Here is a 22971-nt window from a genome sequence, read left to right as displayed (position 1 = left end):
CAAATGTACTTCGATATTTTTTAGGTCCAACTATGTCTCCCAAAGAGTGCGGTTTTTTAAACTATGGATGAGGTGAACAGAGGTGTGCTGTGGTTTATACCTGATATGACAGGTATGGGAGTGGCCTGTGTGGGATATAGTAGAATGTAATTTAATCATTTGCTAATGTACATGCTAATGGAAAGGCAAGACAGCGGTAGGTGCTATATTTAAGAACCCTGGAAACAAGTTTTTAGATGATTCGATGAGTTTACTTTCAGAAGAATGTGGAAAATTGCAGAGAAAATGTCTCATGTTATACAATCTGTTGCTATCAATATAAAATAGATGTGCTATAACAAAACTGGATTTTGAGGGATATCACTGAGTCAGAGAAAAGTAGAAGTGCAGAAAAAAGAATATGATAAGTCCTTGAGTTAGATCTCTGATTTGTGGCTCTGCTTTCCTCCTTCATAGATTTTTTGTCTTTTAAACCTTTGGTGATTAACAAGTTCATTTTATTTCTTTATTTTCTTTTCAACTCCTAATGATCTTGCTCAGCTCCTAAAGATTTTATTGCAGCCATCTAATTGCATACAAGTGCTGTCCAGAAAACAGTTCTATTTTGTCTTTAGTTCTCCAATTAAGTGCTTCAAACATGGATCACAAAGATCCCTTGCTGAAGTATTGGTTGGAAGTATAAAATATCACTGAGATATTAGCTCTAAATCAAAACGTGAGTATCATATGTACCAAGTGTTCTGGATTCTGTTGTTTTCTGTTCACGACATGCTATGTAAAAGGCACTCATTTCCACGTACATGGTCCAGTATTTGTGATCATCACACAAAATCTTTTTCAGTATGGATTAACATGAATGTAAGTAATATCTGTAATTTTAAGTAGTTATAGTAAGGTATTAAACAGAATAAGGAAGGATAAGAAATAGATATGATGGTAGAACTAGAAATGCCCCACAGTAGCTGTAATCCCTTCTATATGATTGAGTGGCACCCTTGGTCTGTTTCTCTGTGGTAAAAATGAATAATGCCTGCTGACACACATCAGTAAGTTACCTGCTTGTAAGATTACAGAAGGTTTCCCTTTGTGCTAGAAATTGCTCTTAAGTATGGACGATAGCTTAGTTTCTGTCTCTTTGTCATGGCTGTGAGCAACCCATAAGAAAAGAGCTAGAGGCTGTGCATCAAGCCTTTGCGCCCATCTGCAGTCCATAACAGCATACTGGGAATGGAATATATATATATAAGTGCTGTAAGTACATAATGCCGTGCATGCTATAATAAAAAATATATCCCCATTGCATTGGCATGTTCAAATGAGCATGTTCCACAGGAGGTGGCAAGAGAGAAGATTTATTAGGCTTGAAGCTGTTCAGAAATTCATGTGGTCACTGCAGGGTGTAGAAAGTGCTGTAATATGGATTTAGGTAGACAGCAGCTTTGAAAACAATATTAAAGGGAAATAACTGATAAACTTATTGATTAAAAACATGAAAATGTGAAAGAAATCCCTAGCGGGTGGCCATTGATGTTCTGAAAGACTAGGATCTTTGCAAATGCTCAGAATAATGTGCTTTTCTTTTGATTGAAAAAATATCACTCTTATCCAAGGAAGTAATTTTATATTTAAAGAATGTCTCTCTTGTTTTCATCATTAGGAAAGTATGACGTTCATTACCATCACTTTTTATAGCTGGAATACACAACTCTCAATATTGCTAAAACACCAGACACTTTATGAAAGCAACAGATTTTTGATGCTTTCTCATAATAACAGTGACTCAATTAGAGGGATCCAGTGATCCACAATCTAGATTGTCACTTTTCTTTTTCTAATGACTTTAAATTGAGAGAACTAAAATGTTTACAGCAGGGCAGAGAGGTAGCATAAGGCCCTCACTAGTCTTTGCTACCTCCCAATAGATGTCTGAACCTTGTTACTGCAGAAGGGTTTGTTTACAGATGGTTGATTAGGGTCCTAACTGAATCTTTAGAAGGACAGATGAAAATTGATTAAAATCTACATCATCTACATGAGCAGCCATTAATAAGTAGTTCTCACAAGAAAAAATAGTGATATATCCAATTAAAATCTTCGGCTTGCTCAGCAGATCACTGAAAATGAGGAAGCTCTAATGACCAAAACCAGGCAAACTGGAGAAAATTGCAACTATACAAAGAGGCCTTTAATGTGGACATGAAAAATTGTTCTAAATATATAAAGAAAATGTAAAATAAAACTCAGTAATATAAAGACCCAGTGGTTGAAATGTTAATTCCTCAAATTAACTTCATCATTGTGTGTTTGGATACTTCCCATAACTGAGGGTTACAAAAGATAATTTTTTTCTTCAAAATATTCATCTATTTTTTATGTTGTATTTCTTATGGTAAATTCATAGCAGCTTGAATAAGGACAAAACCAATTGGAATGTGAAGGGCAAAGATTGCTTTAGCAAAGAGTGTTAGCTGATAAAAAGACCGAAAAAGACAGTGTTTGGAATTGCAAATTTCAGCACTAGGTGATTCTGCAAAAACAAGGACTTTACAACAATCAGAACTGGAAGTCATCCAGAAATGTCACAGCAGAAGAATTGGGGACAAGGGAACTGGAGAGAGTAGAAACCATTCTGGCAACTCATGATCAAAGAAAACTAACAGACATCTATGAAATTCTTAAATATAGAATCATAGAATAGTTAGGGTTGGAAAGGACCTTGAGATCATCCAGTTCCAACCCCCCTGCCATGGGCAGGGACACCCCACACTAAACCATGCCACCCAAGGCCTCATCCAACCTGACCTTGAACACCGCCAAGGATGGAGCATTCACAACTTCCCTGGGCAACCCATTCCAGTGCCTCACCACCCTCTCAGTAAAGAATTTCTTCCTTATATGCAATCTAAACTTCCCCTGTTTTAAGTTTGAACCCGTTACCCCTTGTCCTGTCACTAGAACCTCTTAGTGCAACTCACTTCAATAGACATTTGGGGAATTATGAGAAACTGCTCTGTCTGCAATGGAAAAGGTTTTCAAGAGGATTTCTCTTTCATATAAAACATAAAAAATCCATTCAGATGTTCTAAGTATGGTGCATAGGTAACTGCTACTTAAAAGGCACATTGTGTGTTCTCTGCATCCTTAACCTTCCTGTAGCTGTAGCATTTAACTACAGCACTTTCCTCTCTGGATGTTGACATGTGTCTTAATTCATTCTTTGCATTCAGTCCCACACAATCACTTGTAAATTGTAACTGTCTTATTAAACATGCCTGCTTTTTCTATTATCTCTTGATTTGTCTGTGACCTGTTTCCAGAATATCCTTTGCCACACATTTCTCACTCTTGAGATGTTTTATAGATTTTAGGTTTATGTCATTATCTATTCATTTTATTATTGTTTATTATTTAATTATAATTTATTATTTTATTATGTACTGTATGCTGTTGCATACAGCACAAATCACCACAGTTAAAACTTTTTAACTGGCTCTTTAGTTGTGCTCTTTTGCTTAATATTTTCCTCACTGCGGTGGTACTGCATGTTAAAATAAGATACCAGTGGCACACATAGTTCCATACTTGTGTATATTCTTACGGAAATCTAATCGTGCTCTGATTGTATTGCTGTATTTTAAAACAGATTTGTTTCTAACAGACTGGGAAAAAATTGAACTGAAACACAGTACAGAAAGTTAAAAGATATTAGGAACACATAGCAATAAGTTGAGAAAGAAAACAGCTTTGGAATTTCAATTATAATAATCAGAGGTTGCTGCCATACCTTTCTTTAATTTTTCCATATTTTGAAATTTATCATTTTATCCTTTCCTAGGGTTTCTCTGTGAAAGGAGATAGAAAGGCCTCAGAAAGGAATATTTCTGATATCCATATGACACATTCATTCTGTAATAAAATTCCTGCTAATTTCCTTGCATAGCCTTAAATACAGTTTTCCTTTCTATGCGTTATAATAACCAGACAGCTTCCACCCACCTGCTCAACTTCAAATAGAAGTCTGCCCTGTTATCCATCTATGGGTAGTTTGATTGCAGCAAGAGAGAAGTGGTTGAAATACCAGGCACGAGTTGAGCTAGTGGGACTTTACCTGCCCCTTCCCACTGATACTGGTTGTGGTGTTTCCAAGTCACCTGGCAGGGACGGCTGTGGCTTGCTCCAGCCTTCTTTCCTGTGGATGCACTCAGGGTCAGGGATCCTGCACTGATGAAGTCCCACTGACTTCACTGGAACTGGGCTTTGAATTTTTACTGTTCTTCTAGTATGATTAACAAGCAGCAAGTCTGAAACATGGTTATGATATGACAGGCCATTGAAAGATGCTTTCTGAGTGACGCACAGGCTTCACAAAGTCTACTAAGAATGAAGAATGGTTTAATTGCTAAAGAGGCTGGGGCTGGCATTTAGTAACCACTGCTGGTTTTGTGCTGCTGATCTAACCACAGGAATTAGCAGTGGGTTCCTGTTTTCCACTGTTGCTGAATAGGGAAACACTGATTTGAGTGGCTGCCCACAGGGGGGGGGGAAATGAAACAGACGGGAGTTTAGTGCTGAATGAGTACAGTGTGTGTCATTTTATGGATGGCTGGTATTGTGATACATTATCTTTTCAGACCTATAGAAGTCCTGTCTTGTAGTTACTATTGAGAGCAAATAACCAGAAAGAAAATATGCGAGGTTGATAACTTACCATGGGGTGCAGCGTAATGCAGGGCGCTGTAGTTGCAGTGCTGGCTAATAAAGAAGTGTTTGTTTGGAATATTTTACAAAGCTTGGTCTCTATAGTAACAATCATCATGAATACTTTCAGCTTCAGAAATAACATCTGCTTGATGAGTGATCTCAAATCTCAACCCTTGTTTAAGTAAATAAGGTCCTGCTTCTTCTGCTTTTTGTATCAGTCAGTGACATTTGATAGCGGGCATTTATTCACATGGAAAGAGCATCCTAAGACTGGGAAGGGGTGGAAAAAGGGAAGAGGAATCAGAAAATAATGGTAAAATACAAGATTTGCCTCATTAGTGTAATAGTAGCCACTGCTAAAATACATTAAAGTTTACATACAGTATAGAAGTAAATGTGTTACACTGTTCTGTTGACTGAAGGTCAGGACAAACATTACTGTGTTTTAGTCTTGGCAGTGGCTTAAGCTATGCATAAAATTAGGGGAAGAGAAATCATTTGGTTAGATATGAAAAATATGTGAGATGGAGTGCAAAGCTTTGTGGAATGCAAGGATTTGAAGCAGACTCCAGTGAAAAGTTCACAACTGAATTTTCAAGGAAACTCTTAAAAATATGGTCAGTCTGCTGTGAAAATGGTATGTTTTTTGAGAAAAGATGTTTCAAGCATCATCACTGCTGCTTAATTTTATTTATGAATTAATATTTCAAATATTTCAATATTTCACCGAAAATTTCAAATGAGAACATTTCCTGAAACAAAATAACAAGCTTTTCGTGCAGTAATGATGGGGACTACAGAATTCCATGTGAATAATGAATTTAGTTGTTGCTGACTGCATACCACCTTGCTGAAGAAAATAATAAAGCTATAAAATAACGAGAAGCTCCTGCTGTGCCCTAGGAAACACATGTGGAACAGAAGTGTAAGCTGAGCTGGACTATGTTTCCATACTACTCTTTTTCAGTTAGCAGTGCTCAAGGGGCTAAGTAGGCTTGGAATATGGTACTTCCTAAATAAGTAACACTTACTTTCCATGTAAGTGGGACTCAGGAATTGCAAGTTAAGCAAAAACTTTATACAGTAGATCTTTGCTGGTTTAGTAAAAATGATGCAGATTTTTTAATATTTTGAAGGAGCAGTCTTTTTCCTTTTTTTTATATTTAAAAAGTGCCTCAGAAAATAATCCATCAGTTATATTAAGCTAACATGAGTAACATGCAGAAGTAATTTCATTCATGCGAGTAATCCTGTTTGCTTTAATGCAACAGTTTCTCCAAGCACTAATTCTCACATGTCTAATTATTTGTCAGATTAGATCCTGTGTAAGCTTTATATTTTGTGCATTTTCAGTGAAGTTCTTAATATGTTTATGGTCACTGTAAGTACTAAGTCTTGATGGGGAGCATCTTGGAAAGCAACATCAAGTGATTATACTCAGAGTTTATTTGCAGGATTTTTCAAGGACACCATTAAGAAATTATTAATACAGTGTCAGATCTACAGCTGGTATAAATCAGCATGTTCTGCTGTTACTTGAGTGTTGTGCTGATTTAGGCAGCTGAGGATTATCTCAGATATGTGAGATTTCAATTAATTCATCAGACTCTAGTGAAAAACTGTCACTGATTGTGCTTTCAAATTGGTGAATGGGCAGAGTAGGTGATGGATGTCCTCGAGAGGAAAGTGAGAGGCGTATCTTGAGACACCTTTAAAAGGATCTGGTTTGTGCTTTCACAAGCCTGCCAGCTTGCCCTCTCCTTTTCCACCTTGCTGGCAGCAACTACTGCCAAAACTGCTAGTCAGTTTAACATGCTGCTGCTACTACTATGTCATACAGCAAAGCTGGGTTCCCTTTTGCTGCCACTTTTTCCTTGGGATAGAGAAGTCTTTTATTGTTTCTTCCTGCTGCTGGAGCTGCTACGATCTGATCCGCAATATCCACACACAGTCACTAGGATGAAAACTTTATAGACTTACAAATCTTAAACAGGGATAATTTGTTTCAGAATGTTTTTGGCTATGGTGTACACGTTTTACAGCTGTCCAAGGACAAATCTTGTCCTTGGCAAGGAAATAAAAATAAAAGCTATGTCATGCTTTCAGACATTTGGTTCGTGTCCTCCCTACATTCAGTAGGCTGTGATCTGTGTAAGTTGTCATGATAGAAAGTAATTTGTTATTCGGGTGCCATTAGCATTTTTTCCCCGCATTAAGAATATTGCCAAGTTTGCACTTTAATCCCTTCTGCTGACAGCTAGTTTTCACAATGTGTGTCTTGATTTAGTTCTCTTTTTTTTATTATTATGATTCCAGGTATAAATGATTTAATTTATCATTCGCTAGGCATCTTGCATGTGTCCAGGAGGTTACAAAAGAACTTTAAAAGGTATTGCTGAAGAAAAGTTCACTAAAAGTGTATTTTGGATGACATATGGTGTACTCTATTTTCTTTCCAATTTTGCAAGAAATGCAAAATACAGCATAATAATTTCAGGACACTTGCCTTTTCTAACCCTCAAGTCTGGCATAGTTCTACTATATAATAATCAAACCTGATCATTAATGACTCTAGAGTGCTGCAGAGCTCCAGGAGTGAGAACTCTGGTCACAAAAGGCACCTGCTGCTCAGAACTTTCGACCTGTCTGCAATGCATTGACACAGTGACAGATTGAAATTTTATGATCCACCCCTAGCAAAGGGCAGTCCAGGTTTACCCACCTCATGGACTCTTCAGAAATCTGCAGCTGACTCAGTTTGCTTGTTCCCAATGAAAGTAACCTGTATGTGCCCATCTTAGGTCAGTATCCCCCTGTCTACCACCACAGCCACCCTGGCTAGCCTGCAAGTTAGGCAGAATTGAAACTGCACCTTTTACTTCATCTTTCCCACTCTGAAAAGTCGTTCATGGCTCTGGAGGGGCCATTTCCTCTTCCGCCAGGCAGTCTGGGGTAGAGTTAACCCAGTGGGAATGATGATCTGGTTCTGATAAGTTCAGAAATTGATGGACTATCAGTGTAATTTGTCACCTGTGAGTTTTCATAGACAAGCCTGTAAGGTTGAATTGTGAAGGAATAACAGAATTCTCCGTTTCTTGTTTCTAATTATAGATTTATAGAATAGTTAGGGTTGGAAAGGACCTTAAGATCCAACAGATATACCCACCTGGGAGACAAACACCTATTAGCATCACCCTGCATACCACCACTTTGATTTGGAGAATTTGAAGTGGCACTAGGAAGAATTTACAGGAAAGTATCTGGGAATATGTGATACTTGGTATATGCCACAGATAGAGGGTCTCAGGTGCTTTTCCCAACAGGATCTAGCTAGCTGCTGCCAAGACAAATTTCTTTTCACAAACTGGATGCTAGCATTGCCAGCCTTTAATCGGACTCATATAGCTTAATAGGGGAATGTTCTGGAGGCTCTGGAGGATATCTTTGGCAGTAATCCAGTACAACTACTACACACACCATCCGTTGTGAGCTGTGTTCTATATTTTCCAGATTAACCTGAAATTACTCCTATTAGCAGTTAAGATGTAATAGTAAAGTAAAACCAACTCTATTTACCAGTATGCAGGCATACAGGAAAAAAAATGCAAAGGCCCTTACAGCTACCTGGTATTTTGATTTAACTTCAGTGGCTCGTGTTCCGTTCAGCCACTTGTGAAAGTCAAGGAAACTGCAGGATGGTTCACACTAGTGTCACAGTTCAGAAAAAGCAACCGCTAGGCAGTAGGATGAAAGCTGAATAGGGAACTTGACTAGGAGTTCTTTCTGGAAACCCCACTGAAAATAAGTGTGTCTGCAGGAGTTTCTTGTTACTTTGTCTTAATAAATCAGTCTTAATCAGGATGTCAATTTATAACTCTCTTGCTAATGAAATGCTGTATGACATAATATTAGGTTTTGAAACAAAGTTTCTTACTAGATTAACTAACTCTGTTGCAGATATAGTTCTTATAATAAAAATATGGCTCTTTTGAGCATAAACGCTTTCAGATTCATACATAAATTTAACATCAGCAAAAAACTTTGATAACTAACAACCACATTCTACGCAGAAAAGGCTGCAAAAAGGAATACAGTCTATCACTGTATATTGACATAGTAGAGATAGATAAGACAATAAATTGAAGAATAACAATGCAGTTTGCTCACTGGGGCTGTAATCACAGCTTGGTAACCATAATGCGTTCTTTTTATTGTTAATTCCCACTGTTTTTCTTACAGAAAATGATGTATCAATATATTCTAAGATTTCCATCGCCAATTTGAAACAAGGAAATTAAGAGAGATTTATATTCTGCAAAAGCAATGGGGCAAAATATGTCTGGAAAGATAATTTTCTATTAAAAAAATGTCTGATAAGGAATGTTAGTATAATTTTGGTCACGTTTCCTTTTATTACCAATAAATCTGTTGACCTCAGCTCCACTAGACACCACAGAAGTTTTCAGGGAAAACTGGTTCGTTCCAAAGGTCAAGTAGAATTTGTAGAGTCCTCCTAGTAAATCAGTGCTGGCTGGATACTCAGTCGCAGAAGGAAGGCAGTTACCTCAAGTCTCTTTCGGTGTAAGTGGAAGAATTGTAAGGTATTCCAAAGTGTTCTCCAGCTTTTACTGTTGTAGGTAACATGGTTATGTTCCTCACATGGGTTAGTGGGACCTTTCTAACCAAAGTTAGAAGTCTTTGCCTGAGAAACCAAAAAGAAGGAGCAGTGTAGAAGTCCAAAGTGTTGAGGACACTCAGGCTCTGGGCTATTCTTGTAGGTTTAAATGAGGTAAAGCTTTCCACTCACTAACTGCAGGAGAGGAAGTTTACAGGATGGATTAAATGAGAATCTTTAGTGGATGCTTATAATTTCACTTAAACCCTAGGGTTGTATGAGGAACTGCTGTTTCCTATGCCAGCCACAAAGCAATGTTCAGAACTCCAGCCTTCCTGATTTATTCTGTTGTGGTATTTCCTAAAGGATATTTCTCCTGGCACACAAATGATGTTTGGTGAAAGCTTTTTTGTCTCTTGCACTGTCGTTAAGGCTTGTTACTCACTGAATAAATCTGTGGAAAATGATCAAAACTTTTCGATGGGTGGGAAGCTCATACTCAAAAGTATGTTAAAGTGTTAGTTAATAAGTACTCACATTTAGAATAGTAATGCAGTGTAGTACTGATACCCTAAGAAAATGGCAGTACTAATTAGTCTTTATTTCTGTCTGAGGCATTGCCTTATTTTCAATGCTCTGGAAGAAGTGCCAGGTTCTCCTTAGGGCAGCAGGAAGTGCTGTGAAAGCGGTGGGTTTCTGCTGGGAGGAGCAAACAGCATTTCTTCATTCCTCTGATGGTACTGGTGGTATTGATTCTCTTGGCAAATGGACATAAAAAAAGTAGGATGGGTATAGGATGGAGATTGGCTACAGGTGGGAATCTCCCATCTCCATGGAAGGATAGCTGCCATTGGGGTGTTTGAAGTTTCTCCATCAAAGTGGCTAAAAGAAGTCCCCACCAAATGACATCAGTGGATTCTGTGAATTTGAGAGGGTGAATTTTCTTTTGCTCCTTTGCACTGCTCAGAAGTCTGTCTTTACTGTGCTGAAAATGGTCAGAGCAATCACAGAATTTTCCTCTGCATCTAAGTGTTTCATTTCCAAGAAGCATTTAGTAAAAGCAGAAATCGAAAAGCCAGGATTAATCCTCTTTCCATGAAGAACAGAGCTACTTCTTCTTTCACCTGTGTTTTAAAAGAAGGTGGCCACAATTGTATCATAAAAATCTAATTTTGTAAGCTGTTTTTGGAAACAGCCACTTAGATTGAGCTCTGCATCCAGGGGAGATGCAGGAATGGAAATGAATGCTGAGTGGGTGTAAGAGAGACCAGGATGTGCTTGGGAAGATAGAGGAGAGCTTCAGCTATTGGGAAATTTTTAATACTGAAGCTAAGATTAGCAGGGGTTTTGAGGCTCTTGAGTTTGCATGTAGGTATCTAAATTTGACCAAAATCCAACTTAGGTACTCAAGTGCTTTTCCAAGTCTGTTTGTTGCAAGTAAATCAAGAAACTCAGAAAATAACCAAATGATTCAGGAGCAGAACCTGAAGCTGAGATAAAATGGTAGATGGGAGTACTTCTAATGTAATAGTCTAAATTTTGTTTGTTCCTTTGCTACATTCCTTGCCTTTTTAGAGGACGCAGTCTTGGTTTTTTTTTTTCCCCTTCTGAAGTCTAGAACATTGATCTCCAGAAAAGTGGCTATTTACATTTTGAATCTGGCACTAATCCTGCCACAACAACAGACTTGATTGTTTATTTGTCAAGCTGTCAAGCTTAGTTTATGTAGAATTCACCAGATTAACTCTGTTTTAATAATATGATTAAAAACTAACCTTAAAGTCACATCATTTATTACTAAAACAAAAAGTATAAGTCAAGCTATTTTTTTAAGAAGAAGAAAGGAAGTTTTATTTATAATGATTACTTATAAGTAGTACTAAAACCATTTAAGTTAGGAAACATTACAGTGATTAATGCATAGTTGTTTGCATTTTAATACTTGATTTATATATCAGATCTGTATTTGTGCACACTGTCAAACTTCATTCTGTTCTTGTCAAAATACTTATTACTGCTGACAGGTGTAACATGCTCACATTAATCCTTAATTCCTTGATTCAATTTTCTAATTGCTTTTTTGGCATGAGTTTGGAGCCATTTAGTCTTCCGTGATGTATTTGTCTTATGATACAATAATGCACTTTTAAAAATTGGATGCACCTAACTCAGAACACTGAACAAAAAAATATATGGAGATATTACTTAGTACAGAAAATACTAAGTTTTATAGCACTTCAGTGAGACACCACTTCTTAGAAGTGTGGTGTCTCACAGAATAGAAGATAGAGCCAAACACTTTATGCTTTCCATCTTCCCATTTCATAGTATTAAATGTTTTCATTGATAGATAAGAACTGATGCTAGTCTGTGTGTTTTGCCCAAGGAGATTGTGAACCTGTAGGGCAGAATCATAGAATGGTTTGAGTTGGAAAGGACCTTAAGATCATCCAGTTCCAATCTGTTGCCATGGGCAGAGGTGCCTCACACTAGACCATGTTGCCCAAGGCTCTGCCCAACCTGGCCTTGAACGCTGCCAGGGATGGAACATCTACCGCTTCTTTGGGCAACCTGTGCCAGTGCCTCATCACCCTCACAGTGAAGAACTTTTTCCCTATATCTAACCTGAACTTCCCTGTTTAAGTTTGAACCTGCTGCCCCTAATGACTTTTCATTAGTGCTTAATGAAGGGTCCCTCTCCAGCATCCTTGTAGGCCCTCTTCAGATACTGAAGGCTGCTATGAGGTCTCCATGCAGCCTTATCTTCTTGAAGCTGGAAAGCCCCAACTTTCTGAGCCTATCTTCATACAGGAGGTGCTCCAGTCCCCTGATCATCCTCGTGGCCTCCTCTGGACTTGTTCCAACAGTTCCATGTCCTTTTTATGTTGAGGACACCAGAACTGCACACAATACTCCAAGTGAGGTCTCACAAGAGAAGAGTTAGAGGGGCAGAATCACCTCCTTTGACCTGCTGGTCACGCTCCTTTTGATGCAGCCCAGGATACGGTTGCTTTCTAGGCTGGGTCATGTTGAGCTTCTCATCAACCAGCAGCCCTTCTCCTCAGGACTGCTCTGAATCACTTCTTTGCCCAACCTGTAGCTGTGCTTGGTATTGCCCCAGCCTAGATGCAGGACTTTGCATTTGGCTGTGTTGAACTTCATGAGGTTGGCAATGTCCCACTTCACAAGCATGTCAAGGTCCCTCTGGATGTCATCCCTTCCCTCCAGCATATCAACTGAACCACACAGCTTAGATCCATGAACATCCCCTTAGTCATTGTTGTGCTCTCCTGCTCTTCTCACCTCTTCAGCTGCTGCCTGCTGTTGCCCGCTGTTGCCCATCCTGCCCACCAAAGGTGACGGAATACACTTCTCAGCTTCTTCTTGGTCTGGACTATTAAAGCTGCTCATTTGTGTTATTCCTAAACAGCCAAATAACACTTTGCAAGATTTGCTGGGGTTTTCCATACTTAATAAAAATGAAACCTGTTTTGTTACTTTCTTGTCATTTTAAAGCAGATGTGCTAAGTTACTTAGAATGGAATATACAGGTATAATGGCATAAACTGACATTCGTTTTTATGTCAGTAATGGCAGCATTGCCATCTGTCCTTTGTAAAGGGAAAAAGAAGTCTAGCCAAAATTTATTCCTTATGGAAACAGATCAAGGGTGAGCAAACAATCTTCTCAAAGCTCAGCAATTCCTCACAAACTCACCCAAGCAGCTGAACTTTGGCTGAGTCTTTGTGGGATTATCAGAAAAAAAAGTGGAGAATGGAGAACTTTCTCTCTGATAGAAATCTAGGACACCAGGAAGATGATTTCTGATATGTATTTCCTGTGAATAAATATATGACTGCACGTTGAAATTGTGGATAAAACCCTCTTCCTCTCCCTCCCTCTCTCTCTCTTCCGTTCTGTTTTATTCCCTACCCTCTCCACTTATATCTTTCTACACCCACTGACTTATTCCACTTTTCTTGCTTTCAATAATACCGTATGCTCTTTCACCCTTTTATCCCTTTGTGGTTTTCTTCCCCTTTATTTTTCACCTTCCCAAGTGACATACCTCATTCTGTCATGCTGTGAGCAAGAAATGGAATATAAAAGTAAAATGGTGTTAAATAAATATTTGTTTATTCTGCCCTCCACTGATAGAGTTTTATTAACTCTGTGATTGTCATTTGTGCTTTTTGGCAAAAACATATGGTACTTTCTGTACAGGGGGAAAAAAAGGTGATTCTAGCAGGGAAATCATGGTAGCTAAGTGCTGTAGGCAAACAAACACGTGCCTTATCTCTTCCAGGAAACCTGTGGAAAATGCATGATAAATGGCACATTTCAGAGAACATGTTATGTCACTGTGAAATAACTTTGATTCATGGTTATGTATTTATCTTTAAGCAACTGACGAACCTTAGGTTATCTAAATTATTATCATTTGCTCTATGCTTCTGTGGGGTTTTGCTAGTAAATCTGAATGATGTGAGGTAAGATAAGACGTCTGGTTTATCAGTCATAATGTTCTATAAAGAACAAGTAGGCACAAACACAAAATTCTTACTGTATTTGAGTTTTGGATGAAGTCCTCTGAAAAAATGTTTGTCAGAAATCATATCCTCCAATTGTGTTTTGAAAAGCATTATTATAAACTTCAAACAGAAAAGGATGGGGCCTGTTAATGAAAGTTTTTATACTGCACATCAATAAAGATATCATCATTTTGATTTATAATAAAGTAATTATTCACCAAATTAAAAGGCATAATGATAAAATTGTTCCTTTCAGTTGTGTGTCCACATAAACCGTATTCTGAATTACATTTTAAAATGAAGATTTCCTTTTTGTCTGCATTTTCAAATACAAAGGAATCATGTAATTTTATTTGCTGTTGTGACAAATCATGAAAGATAATTTATATGCTCTATTGTTTCCATTAGTATTACCAACTATTTTAACTGTAAATGTTGTACATGGATTCAGGTGCTGTTCTGGTATGTAGTAGAAGATGGTCCATTTGTAAAATCTATTTATAATGTTAGCAAGTGCACGGGGGTCACTGCCTAGCCACCTCCCTGGTTTATAGCACGTTGTCCATCGAGCTGCTCACACAACTCCTCCAGCAGGAACTTCCCTAGACCTGGAAGGTCTGTTTTGCACTAAAGATGCCAGTGCACAGTGAAGAGGGAAGCACGGGATTGAAGTGAAGTGAATTTAGCTGGCATGCAGCTGTATCCCTGCCTTGATGGTTGGGGAGGGAGATATAGGTAGAAGTGCTGGAATGAAGGGGCACAGATTCAGGTCCAAGGAGAGGTGTGATATGAGTGTGTGACAGTTAGGAAATCTTGGATTTTGACAGTTGAAAGAGCAACATGAGTGAATGAAAGCATGTAATAGTGGGAGAAGCAGAGAAGACTGCAGCAGGTTTCTGTCAGTACTGTTTTATCATTGTATTACTATATGCTTATACTTATCTGATTGGATTTAAACAGTCCAGGGCACAGACTACCTGCTAATCTGAACGATCGCATCAAGACCCTTTCCTATATTAAATTTTATGATCTGAAGTGTTACCATTATTTTTCTTTGTTGTTTTTTACATTTTCCTTCAATATGCATAAGTCAAAGGATTCTTAATAAGATTTTTTTCCCATGCCTTTCACTTTTTTTTCCAGTAATCCACTGGTGCTACTTTTGTAGTATTGCATGTGCAGCCAATGCTGTTAATGTTATTAAGGTTTCGTTCTGTTTTTCATCTTTTCTGCATTGCTTTTAATAGAGAGTCATATTCTCCACCAATGCCTGTCTAAATGTTTTATTGATAATAGATCCATGGAAGTCAACAGATATACACCAGCTTACCCGAGTTCAGAACCTGGTCTCTTCACCTGTTCCTTTGGTGTACATTGAGTCAATATGTTAAAAAATTATATATTATTATTAAATGCTACAAGTCCAGTGCACTCTGCTTACAAAATATATCTTATGTTGGGGTTTTTTTGAAGTTGGATGGGTTTGTTTTTAGCTGAAGCTTCTAAGGTTTTGCTCTTCTGTTTCATTTTTGGGGGAAGATTTTAGTGAACAGTTGTCACTGATTATTTCAAATTTAAATTTAAATTAGATGGCGTTCCTCTCCCAAGTTATTTTAATGCTATCACCTCAAATGAATTGACAGAAATGCCTTTCAAATATGACCATGAAGTAAAAAAAAAAGAAAGAAAAAGTGTATTTATCTATTGCTCAATTTATTGCTCTATTCTGTGTTTCCTTATCTTCACTGAGCAGTAATAAATGTTGGTTACTTGGAGGTAGAAAAATAGAAAATGATAATTGGTTTCCATGATGGAAGTGCCTTTGTTTTCTTTATATCTAGTACTTTGCAGTTTATTTAATACACTTGGCTAAAATATCATTTTTCTTAGGACACTTGAATCAGTTGACATTTATATATACATTGAATTTTGCCTGTAAATGGAAACTTTTATGGCTTTGAATTTTGAATCAAAACATTAGACTCATATTTTGCCTTGGAACATGACAGATATTCTAAAAATTAACAAAACCAAAAAAGGAACAAATGCTTCTGCTGAGTTTGACCTGCTATTTTAGAAGTATCTTTAGCTCTTGACTAAATGTTTGAGCTATCAAAAGTGAAATGCCTATCTCTTAGTGAGCACAAATCATGGAAATGTGTACATATGGAAATATTTTAAATTGTTATATTAGAACTTACTATTCTATGGATCTTTAGACTGCTGTGATTTCTTACAGCTTCTAGTATCCTCAGTCTTGGTAACTTCAGAACAATATGGCAGCAACCATTTAGTCAAAAGCTAACTGCAAATTAAAAGATCTGTATAGCTAGTAAGAGAGATGCTTGATAACAGCATGTACCTTCCATCAGCAAAGCAGTTATCATAGTTTTATATAAGACAAAAAAAGACGATAATTGCATTGTCAACATTTTCAGAGAGTTTCTAGATTTATTTAAATATAAACAGTGGACCTATTTTCTGTGCATGCAAAATTAAAATCAGGAAGGTCCTGCCTCAAAGAAATCACTTATTTCCTAGGAGAGATACAGAGAAGGCAGACTTACTGGTCTGGGAAACTCAAGAAGGATTTGTTATCTTTATATATTTGTATGTAATATAGATTTTCTCTCATTTTATGGCTTTGATATTAGGAGGCCTAGGTAATGGATGCTGTTGGAGTAAGATTATTTCACATGGGTACTTAGTAGAACAGAGGAAATTCTGATACTCACAGATACCGGTGCGTTTACCAAAAGGTTTTGCTATCTTCTAAGCTTTGAGAAGTTGATATCACTACGTTTAGTGAGCTATAAAATAAAGTATAATTTTATTGTCTTTAAGTTCATTTAATTTTTTTCTGTTTGGTTAGATTTGCAATGTGGGCTGTTAAAGCCCATTTTTAAGTCAATTAACACAGGTAGAACAATCTGTTTAAATGCAAAGAAATAACTGGGGAAAATATCTTCCCTACTGTTGCAGTGAACCTTAAAATAAATTAAAGATAAACAAGTAAAAGTGTGATGGAAATCTTAATGTTACATTGGTATTTTCATTTTTCAGGGTGCTCCCAAACCAATTGCCATTGAGCCATGTTCAGGAAACAGAGCTGCTGTCCTCACGGTATTCTTATGTCTGCCCAGAGGATCATCAGGAGTCCCACCCCCTGGTCAGTCAGGTAAGGCTCGTGTTGGTGAGCATCATGTCTGTCCTCGTTCAACACACAACTGCACCCACACAGGTCCAAAATACTGGCACAGCAGATGAATACAAGTACAAATGGACGAGTTTAGGACTGATGTTTAATGAGGAATTTTTGTTTGAAATTTGGTATGGTAACCCAAATAAAAAGGCCAGTGATCAAACTAGGCTGGTGTACAATAGTTTATCTCATTAGGACATGTGTGCATACCAATATGCTTCAACATTGTCTTTCAGGGCAAAAAAAAATCATATGCTGGCTACTCCTATGGTTTCAGTTCAAGTTGCTATAAATACAGCTATATAGGGAATACCCATGAGTATTCTCATTTCAAGATGACGTTTAGTGCACTAACTTCTAGTTAAGTTCCTTTGCACCATGGATCCCAATATTGTGCTGCTCAAGATTCAGTTATAGTATTAATATTTTCCATAATGCGTGTTGGATGAAACCTGGGATTGTGTGAGTGCTTCACTAAGAAGGTGTTCACTTTGAAAATGATCCCAGCTCGTCTTAAAGGAGCATTTCCATTATCTACCTTATCTGATCTAAGCTAGATCATTGTACAAAACCATTGCAGCCATTCTTATAAAATACTTCCTAAAGAGGAGGTACCTAAATATACTTTTTAAATCCTTTAAATAACTGCCTACAATGATATGATGCAAAATGGTCATGACAACAAAATTTAAACAGTAATGTGTCACATCATAGGTGACCACTTTACTCTTTCAGATTTCAGTGGAGCTGTTGCCAAAATGAACACCTTTGCAATGAATAGTATGTGCCCAAAATGCTCCTATAAACCAGAATATATACTTTAAGGCTAACTTTTATCGTTAAGAGCCAAAAAGATATCCTTTTAACCTTCAAAAATCCATTTAAGAGATTAAAAAGTATTGAGTAATGATGAGGGCAAACTCGGTTGACTTATGTTGGAAATAAGCTCAGGTGAGTGTTCTTTCTTCTTTTGGCCTGATGACTATCTGTTATTTATTTAGGGTTTTCAGTTCATTTCTAGGGGGGAGTTGTGTTATATTTTTTCCCTCCCTGAGTTCTGAGATGAGGACTTAGTTCTTAAAATGCTCTTTATGGCTTAGAATATAATTTCTGGAAGTGCTATGAAAATAAAAGTGTTACTGATGCTTTGTCAAATACATTTCCTGGAAGAAGTATATAAATGTAAGTGCTCTGAAGAGAGCAATGAGGGAGGAAGGATGTTTAGTGTATTCCCTGTGCATGTTTTAAGGAAATGAAAAAGAAACGAAGGTGTTTATAGTCTTACGACAAGGAAAAACATTGTGAAAGGAAATTAAAAGTAATTGTTGAAAATGTAACTTAAAATGGGTTTTTTTCTGTTGTTTTCAAATTTATCTATGGTGTGCATCTTGCCAGTAAAAATGTATTTATCTAGTTACTTCACAGTCAGCTTCTATTTACTATATACAGGGCTTTTTTTAAAGTAATTGCTGTTCTTTGTTGTGTGTAAAACATGGAGAGAATAGGCTTTTTGAAACAGGAGTAGGGTTCAACAGTACAGCAGATGTGTTATTTTGAATGTTTCTAAATCTGTGAAAAAATATGCCTCTTTTTTACACGTTATATCCTCCTGTTCTGCTCTGTCTTCTCAGTACTTTGCCTTCCATCAGCTTTGCAGGCATGTATTTCAAATGCTATTCCTCCATTTGTTTTTATGGTCTTTGTCAGCCATTTAGTATTTAAAAAATATCTAAGATTCTTAGTCCTACAACTTTCACTTTGTTCAAGGTCAAAAGCAAATGGAAAAGCTTGAGGTGTGCAACCATGCTGATTCAACCATTAGATTATATTACTATAATCATTTTTTCTTGTGTGTAATGAATTTTAGTACTCATGGACTGCTTTCACTGTATGTAACCATGCATAGTCTAGGCAGAAGCTATTATGCAAGTTTGCTGGCATACCTGTAGCTGTACTAATTCACTTCATTCCTGTCCTGCAGCACTACCTGCTGCTTCTTCCATGGGCTTCCTAGGAGCAGATGCTGTGAACTGTGCCAAGTTATCTGAAATGATGTGGAAGCTTTGTACAGCAGACGTGTTTGCTATGTAGTTGGTTTCCCTTATGACCTGAGCTAGATTAAAAGAACGATATTTAGGTGGATGGAAGTAGTGTGCTCAGTAATTATGTCTTGCCAAGTAATTTTAGAATCCTCTAATACTTGTATATTACCATTTTCAAGCTCATTGGGATAATTCTAGGATAAAACTGACAGTGTGTCAAACGTATTTTTTTAATGGTATGTCAATGATACTGATTCTCAGTTCGCGATAAGAGACTGTGGGTTTAATTTCTTATATGAATATGTCTGAAATAGAAGAAGGAAATGCCTGTATTCTTCTGCAGTATATTTTCTGCAAAATCAAGAAAGCTAATTCTTTCCACAAGTAACTAGTCTATGTGGCACTGGAGCTGCTGGTTGTATCCCTATGTTTTTAAGACCTGAATTTGATCAAAAGTGAGTTTTGCATGTTCCCAAGGTTTACTTTAAGAAACATCTTGTTGGAAAATGTCTCTGAATATTAAAAAACCCCAAAACAACCCAAACGCTAATATAAAGGTTGCTCTTTCTGCAACATATGTTCTATACTTCACCTTTATCAGCAGCTGGAAGAAAAGTTGAAAATACAGATGGTGGGCTTTGGCCAAAGGCTATGCAAAGCAAAACTTCTCTGGGAGAGACCGTATGTCCCAGTAGAGATTTAGCGCTCTCTACTTCCTGCAAAAAGTACTCAGAACTTTGCAGACTTTTGATGGTATCGTTTAATTTTAAATGCTAATCCTGTAAATATGCAAAACCCAGCTAGGTTGACACAATAGAACTGCATAAAACTAATATGTGGTTAAAGACATGTTTTATACAGGTCATGTAGATTCAGATGAAATACTGATAAAAAATGTATTTATTGCAAACAAAAAAGAAACACTATTCATTGTGACTCATGTTTTAAAGAGGGAGTTTTTCAATGAGGGAACAATTTCTAGAATTAAACATTCTGAGAACCTGGAAAATCAGTAAATGTTACCATCATAGTAGGTTAGGTGTAGCACAGAAGACATTACATTTTCTTTTAGGTGTAAGTTTTGAAGAGAATCCTAATAATTCAGTTATATTTCTCTAGATTAACAACTGTATTTAAAGAAAATTTTGCTTGGATTAGAACAAAATTATAAATTATAATGATCAATGAAAAGCATTAAGGAAGTTTAGCAGTGATAAAAACTAAACGTCTCTATTTAGAATTGACTGATAGAACATGTGGTTTCTTCATTCTTCAGTTGTCTCATGGGCTGCATTGTACCTGGGTAATCAGATCAAAATTCAAAGGTTAAAAAACCCAGCAATTCTCTGTACAATTTATGTGTAGATCAGTTATCAACCGATGCATCGATGTATGTGCATATCAGAAAAATCACTTGCTCAACACCTTTAGGCAGATTACAAGATAAAACGACATATATGTCTCGCGGATTTTATGACACATTGGAAGCTAGAGATCATCTATTATTGCTGTAGTGTCTGACCCCATGCTTTAAATAGCTTAAACTCTTCTTAAATAAAAAGAGATCTAATAATGAGAGCAGCTGCAACCAGATCTCTAGAAAGAAATAAATTATACATCTCAGAGAGTACTGAAAAAAATAAACTGGAAAAATAAAATAAAATAAAACAATAAAATAAAAAGGAACAAGATGCTTATGCATAAATTACTTAATGCAGATAAAGGTGCCAATGAATTGCCAGTGGTTGGAAAGACCAAGAATAACTTCTTCAAGGTCTTTGTACAGCTCTGGTGATATATTGGGCAATACAAAAATTATAGCTTGGTAGTGTGATAAATCTTGTTAAAAGAACTGTAGTCATGTCATCATTACCATTAAAGCCAACTGTATCCCACACTTTGAGGTATCGAGGTATTATACATCAAGTTTATAAAACTCTATTATGTTTGCATCGTTCTTGGTTAAGGCCACTAAATGCTTTAAAGCACAAAGAGAAATATTAGAACATTTCAAAATAATTCAGAATCAAGGGATGAAATTTCCACATTATTTGCAGGTTTTGTTACTTTCATACAGCATAACTTTACTATCTACCAAGTAGGTAAAGTGGTAGAGTAAAGGTAAAGGTACCTTTACTCAGTAAAGGTACTTTGCTATTAAGACAGTGAGCTGAATGGTCTCTGAAGGTGTACATATATGAGTGTTTCTCTATTAAACCTCAGAGGATATCTAACATCAATATGGCTATGACGAGGTAAGGTGAATCTAACTGACTAGTTAAAAATAACACTTAGAAATTAAAATCAAGGTTTACATAAAATATAGCAATTAATCGAGCAACTTCAGTGGAAATAATTTTGCAGTGGAAGTTGTGGTATTTACATCCTGGAAGACTCTGTGCAATAGTCTGTTGCTATAAATATAAATGAAGATAGCAATGTTTCATGTTCAGCAGTCCTGTACAAAAGTTAGTCTCTGATATACTTGGATCAAAACAGAATTCCATTTAATTCTGGGCCTAGTAACTGTGGCGTTCAATCCTACTTAATCAGCAAGCTGCAGTAGAATCACAGAATCAGTAAAGCTACCAGGCCATCTGCCTTCCCTGTACTCACCATCATAATGAATGACGACCCATTAAGTGTTGTACAAGACAATTAGGTCTGGATGGGAGTTTTCAGTACCAAGGCTTTCTTGGTTCTATTTCTAATTTTATCTGATTAAAATACAAAGCCTGGTAATACATAAGACACATATTAATATAAATACGAAATAATGAATGTTTTTATGGAGTATTATATTTAATGACATTGCTGACTTGTTCTGACCCTGAAACAAAACCATAGATAGGGTTTTTCATGTGTAGAATAGGTTCATATGTATATATATCTCAGTATGCAGTGAAATAGTTGCAGACGTACTCCAGGGCAGGTGAGTTCCATGAATTTCTACCTGCTACAAACACATTCCTTGCTTAGTCCTATCATACTTGTAAAATAACCCAATCTAAAGTCAGCAGGGCTAAAAGGATGAGTAAAGATTTTCTTGTAGAAATGTATTAAAAATGTTAATGAAAATATATTGAAATTAGGACATATAGAAGATGGTTGAATCTCTTACTGCCTTTTTACATGTTGGAGGGTATTTACTAAAGAAGCAAAAATACTGAAAAAGTTGATAACTATAAACTGAATTGTACAGGCTGATGTATGGAATACACCTTATTAAGGGCCCACGTGTGCATGCTGAAAATTCTAGCATTTCTTACGTACTCAAAGGGAAAAGACAAGAGAAATACAGGGGAAAAATCTGAATTCAATTCTGCATTAGCAAGTGTATCCATGTGCTCACTGAAAAGCTCCAGCCTCACAACAGCAGTGAGGGTGAAGAGTTGAGGGTGAACTTCAGAGGCTCTTTTGCTAAGGACCACTTTAGCCCCTTGTCTATACAAGATACATATTCTGTACATTATATTCTGGTACATTATTTCACCTTTTTGTAGACCTTTTCTTATACTCAGAAAGGGAGAAAACAGGGGGTTGGCTTGAGGCTTGCTTCTGTTTAGAGCAGAGGGCTAGGTCAGATCATTAATCTTGTGTGCCCTTTGTGTGGTCTTTGTTCAAAGTGGAAAACAATGACTCACAAGTTCAAGATCTGTATGTATGTTGTAATGTCAGGTAGCTAGTAGAGAGGAGTGCTGGCAAAGTATCTGTTTTGGAATATTGCTTACATCAAGTATATGTTTCATGCTATATAAAACGTGGCATTGACTATTTATAGTCTTGCACACAGCATTTTGGAGGCATATATGGACTAATACCAACTGACAGAAAAACAGCCTTCAACTGTGCAAAAGGGAGCCAGTGAAAGAGCTAAGA

The 22971-nt window shown here is 36.9% G+C and overlaps 1 protein-coding gene across 1 annotated transcript in view; it reads left to right on the top strand.

The window, feature by feature from the left end:
* ATRNL1 (attractin like 1) overlaps window positions 1-22971 on the top strand; it is a gene marked incomplete at both ends in the record, with an annotated part of 528973 nt that overhangs the window by 456223 nt on the left and 49779 nt on the right. The window contains one exon of the mRNA XM_080620626.1: window positions 16912-17026. Within this exon, the coding sequence (XP_080476752.1) occupies window positions 16912-17026 (115 nt within the window). The remainder of the gene's footprint in view (window positions 1-16911; window positions 17027-22971) is intronic.

Source organism: Psittacula echo, assembly GCF_963264785.1.
Source record: "Psittacula echo genome assembly, chromosome: 6".
Lineage (NCBI taxonomy): Eukaryota > Metazoa > Chordata > Aves > Psittaciformes > Psittacidae > Psittacula > Psittacula echo.
Note: the sequence above shows the minus strand (reverse complement) of the source record. Positions and strands in the feature narration are given on the sequence as shown.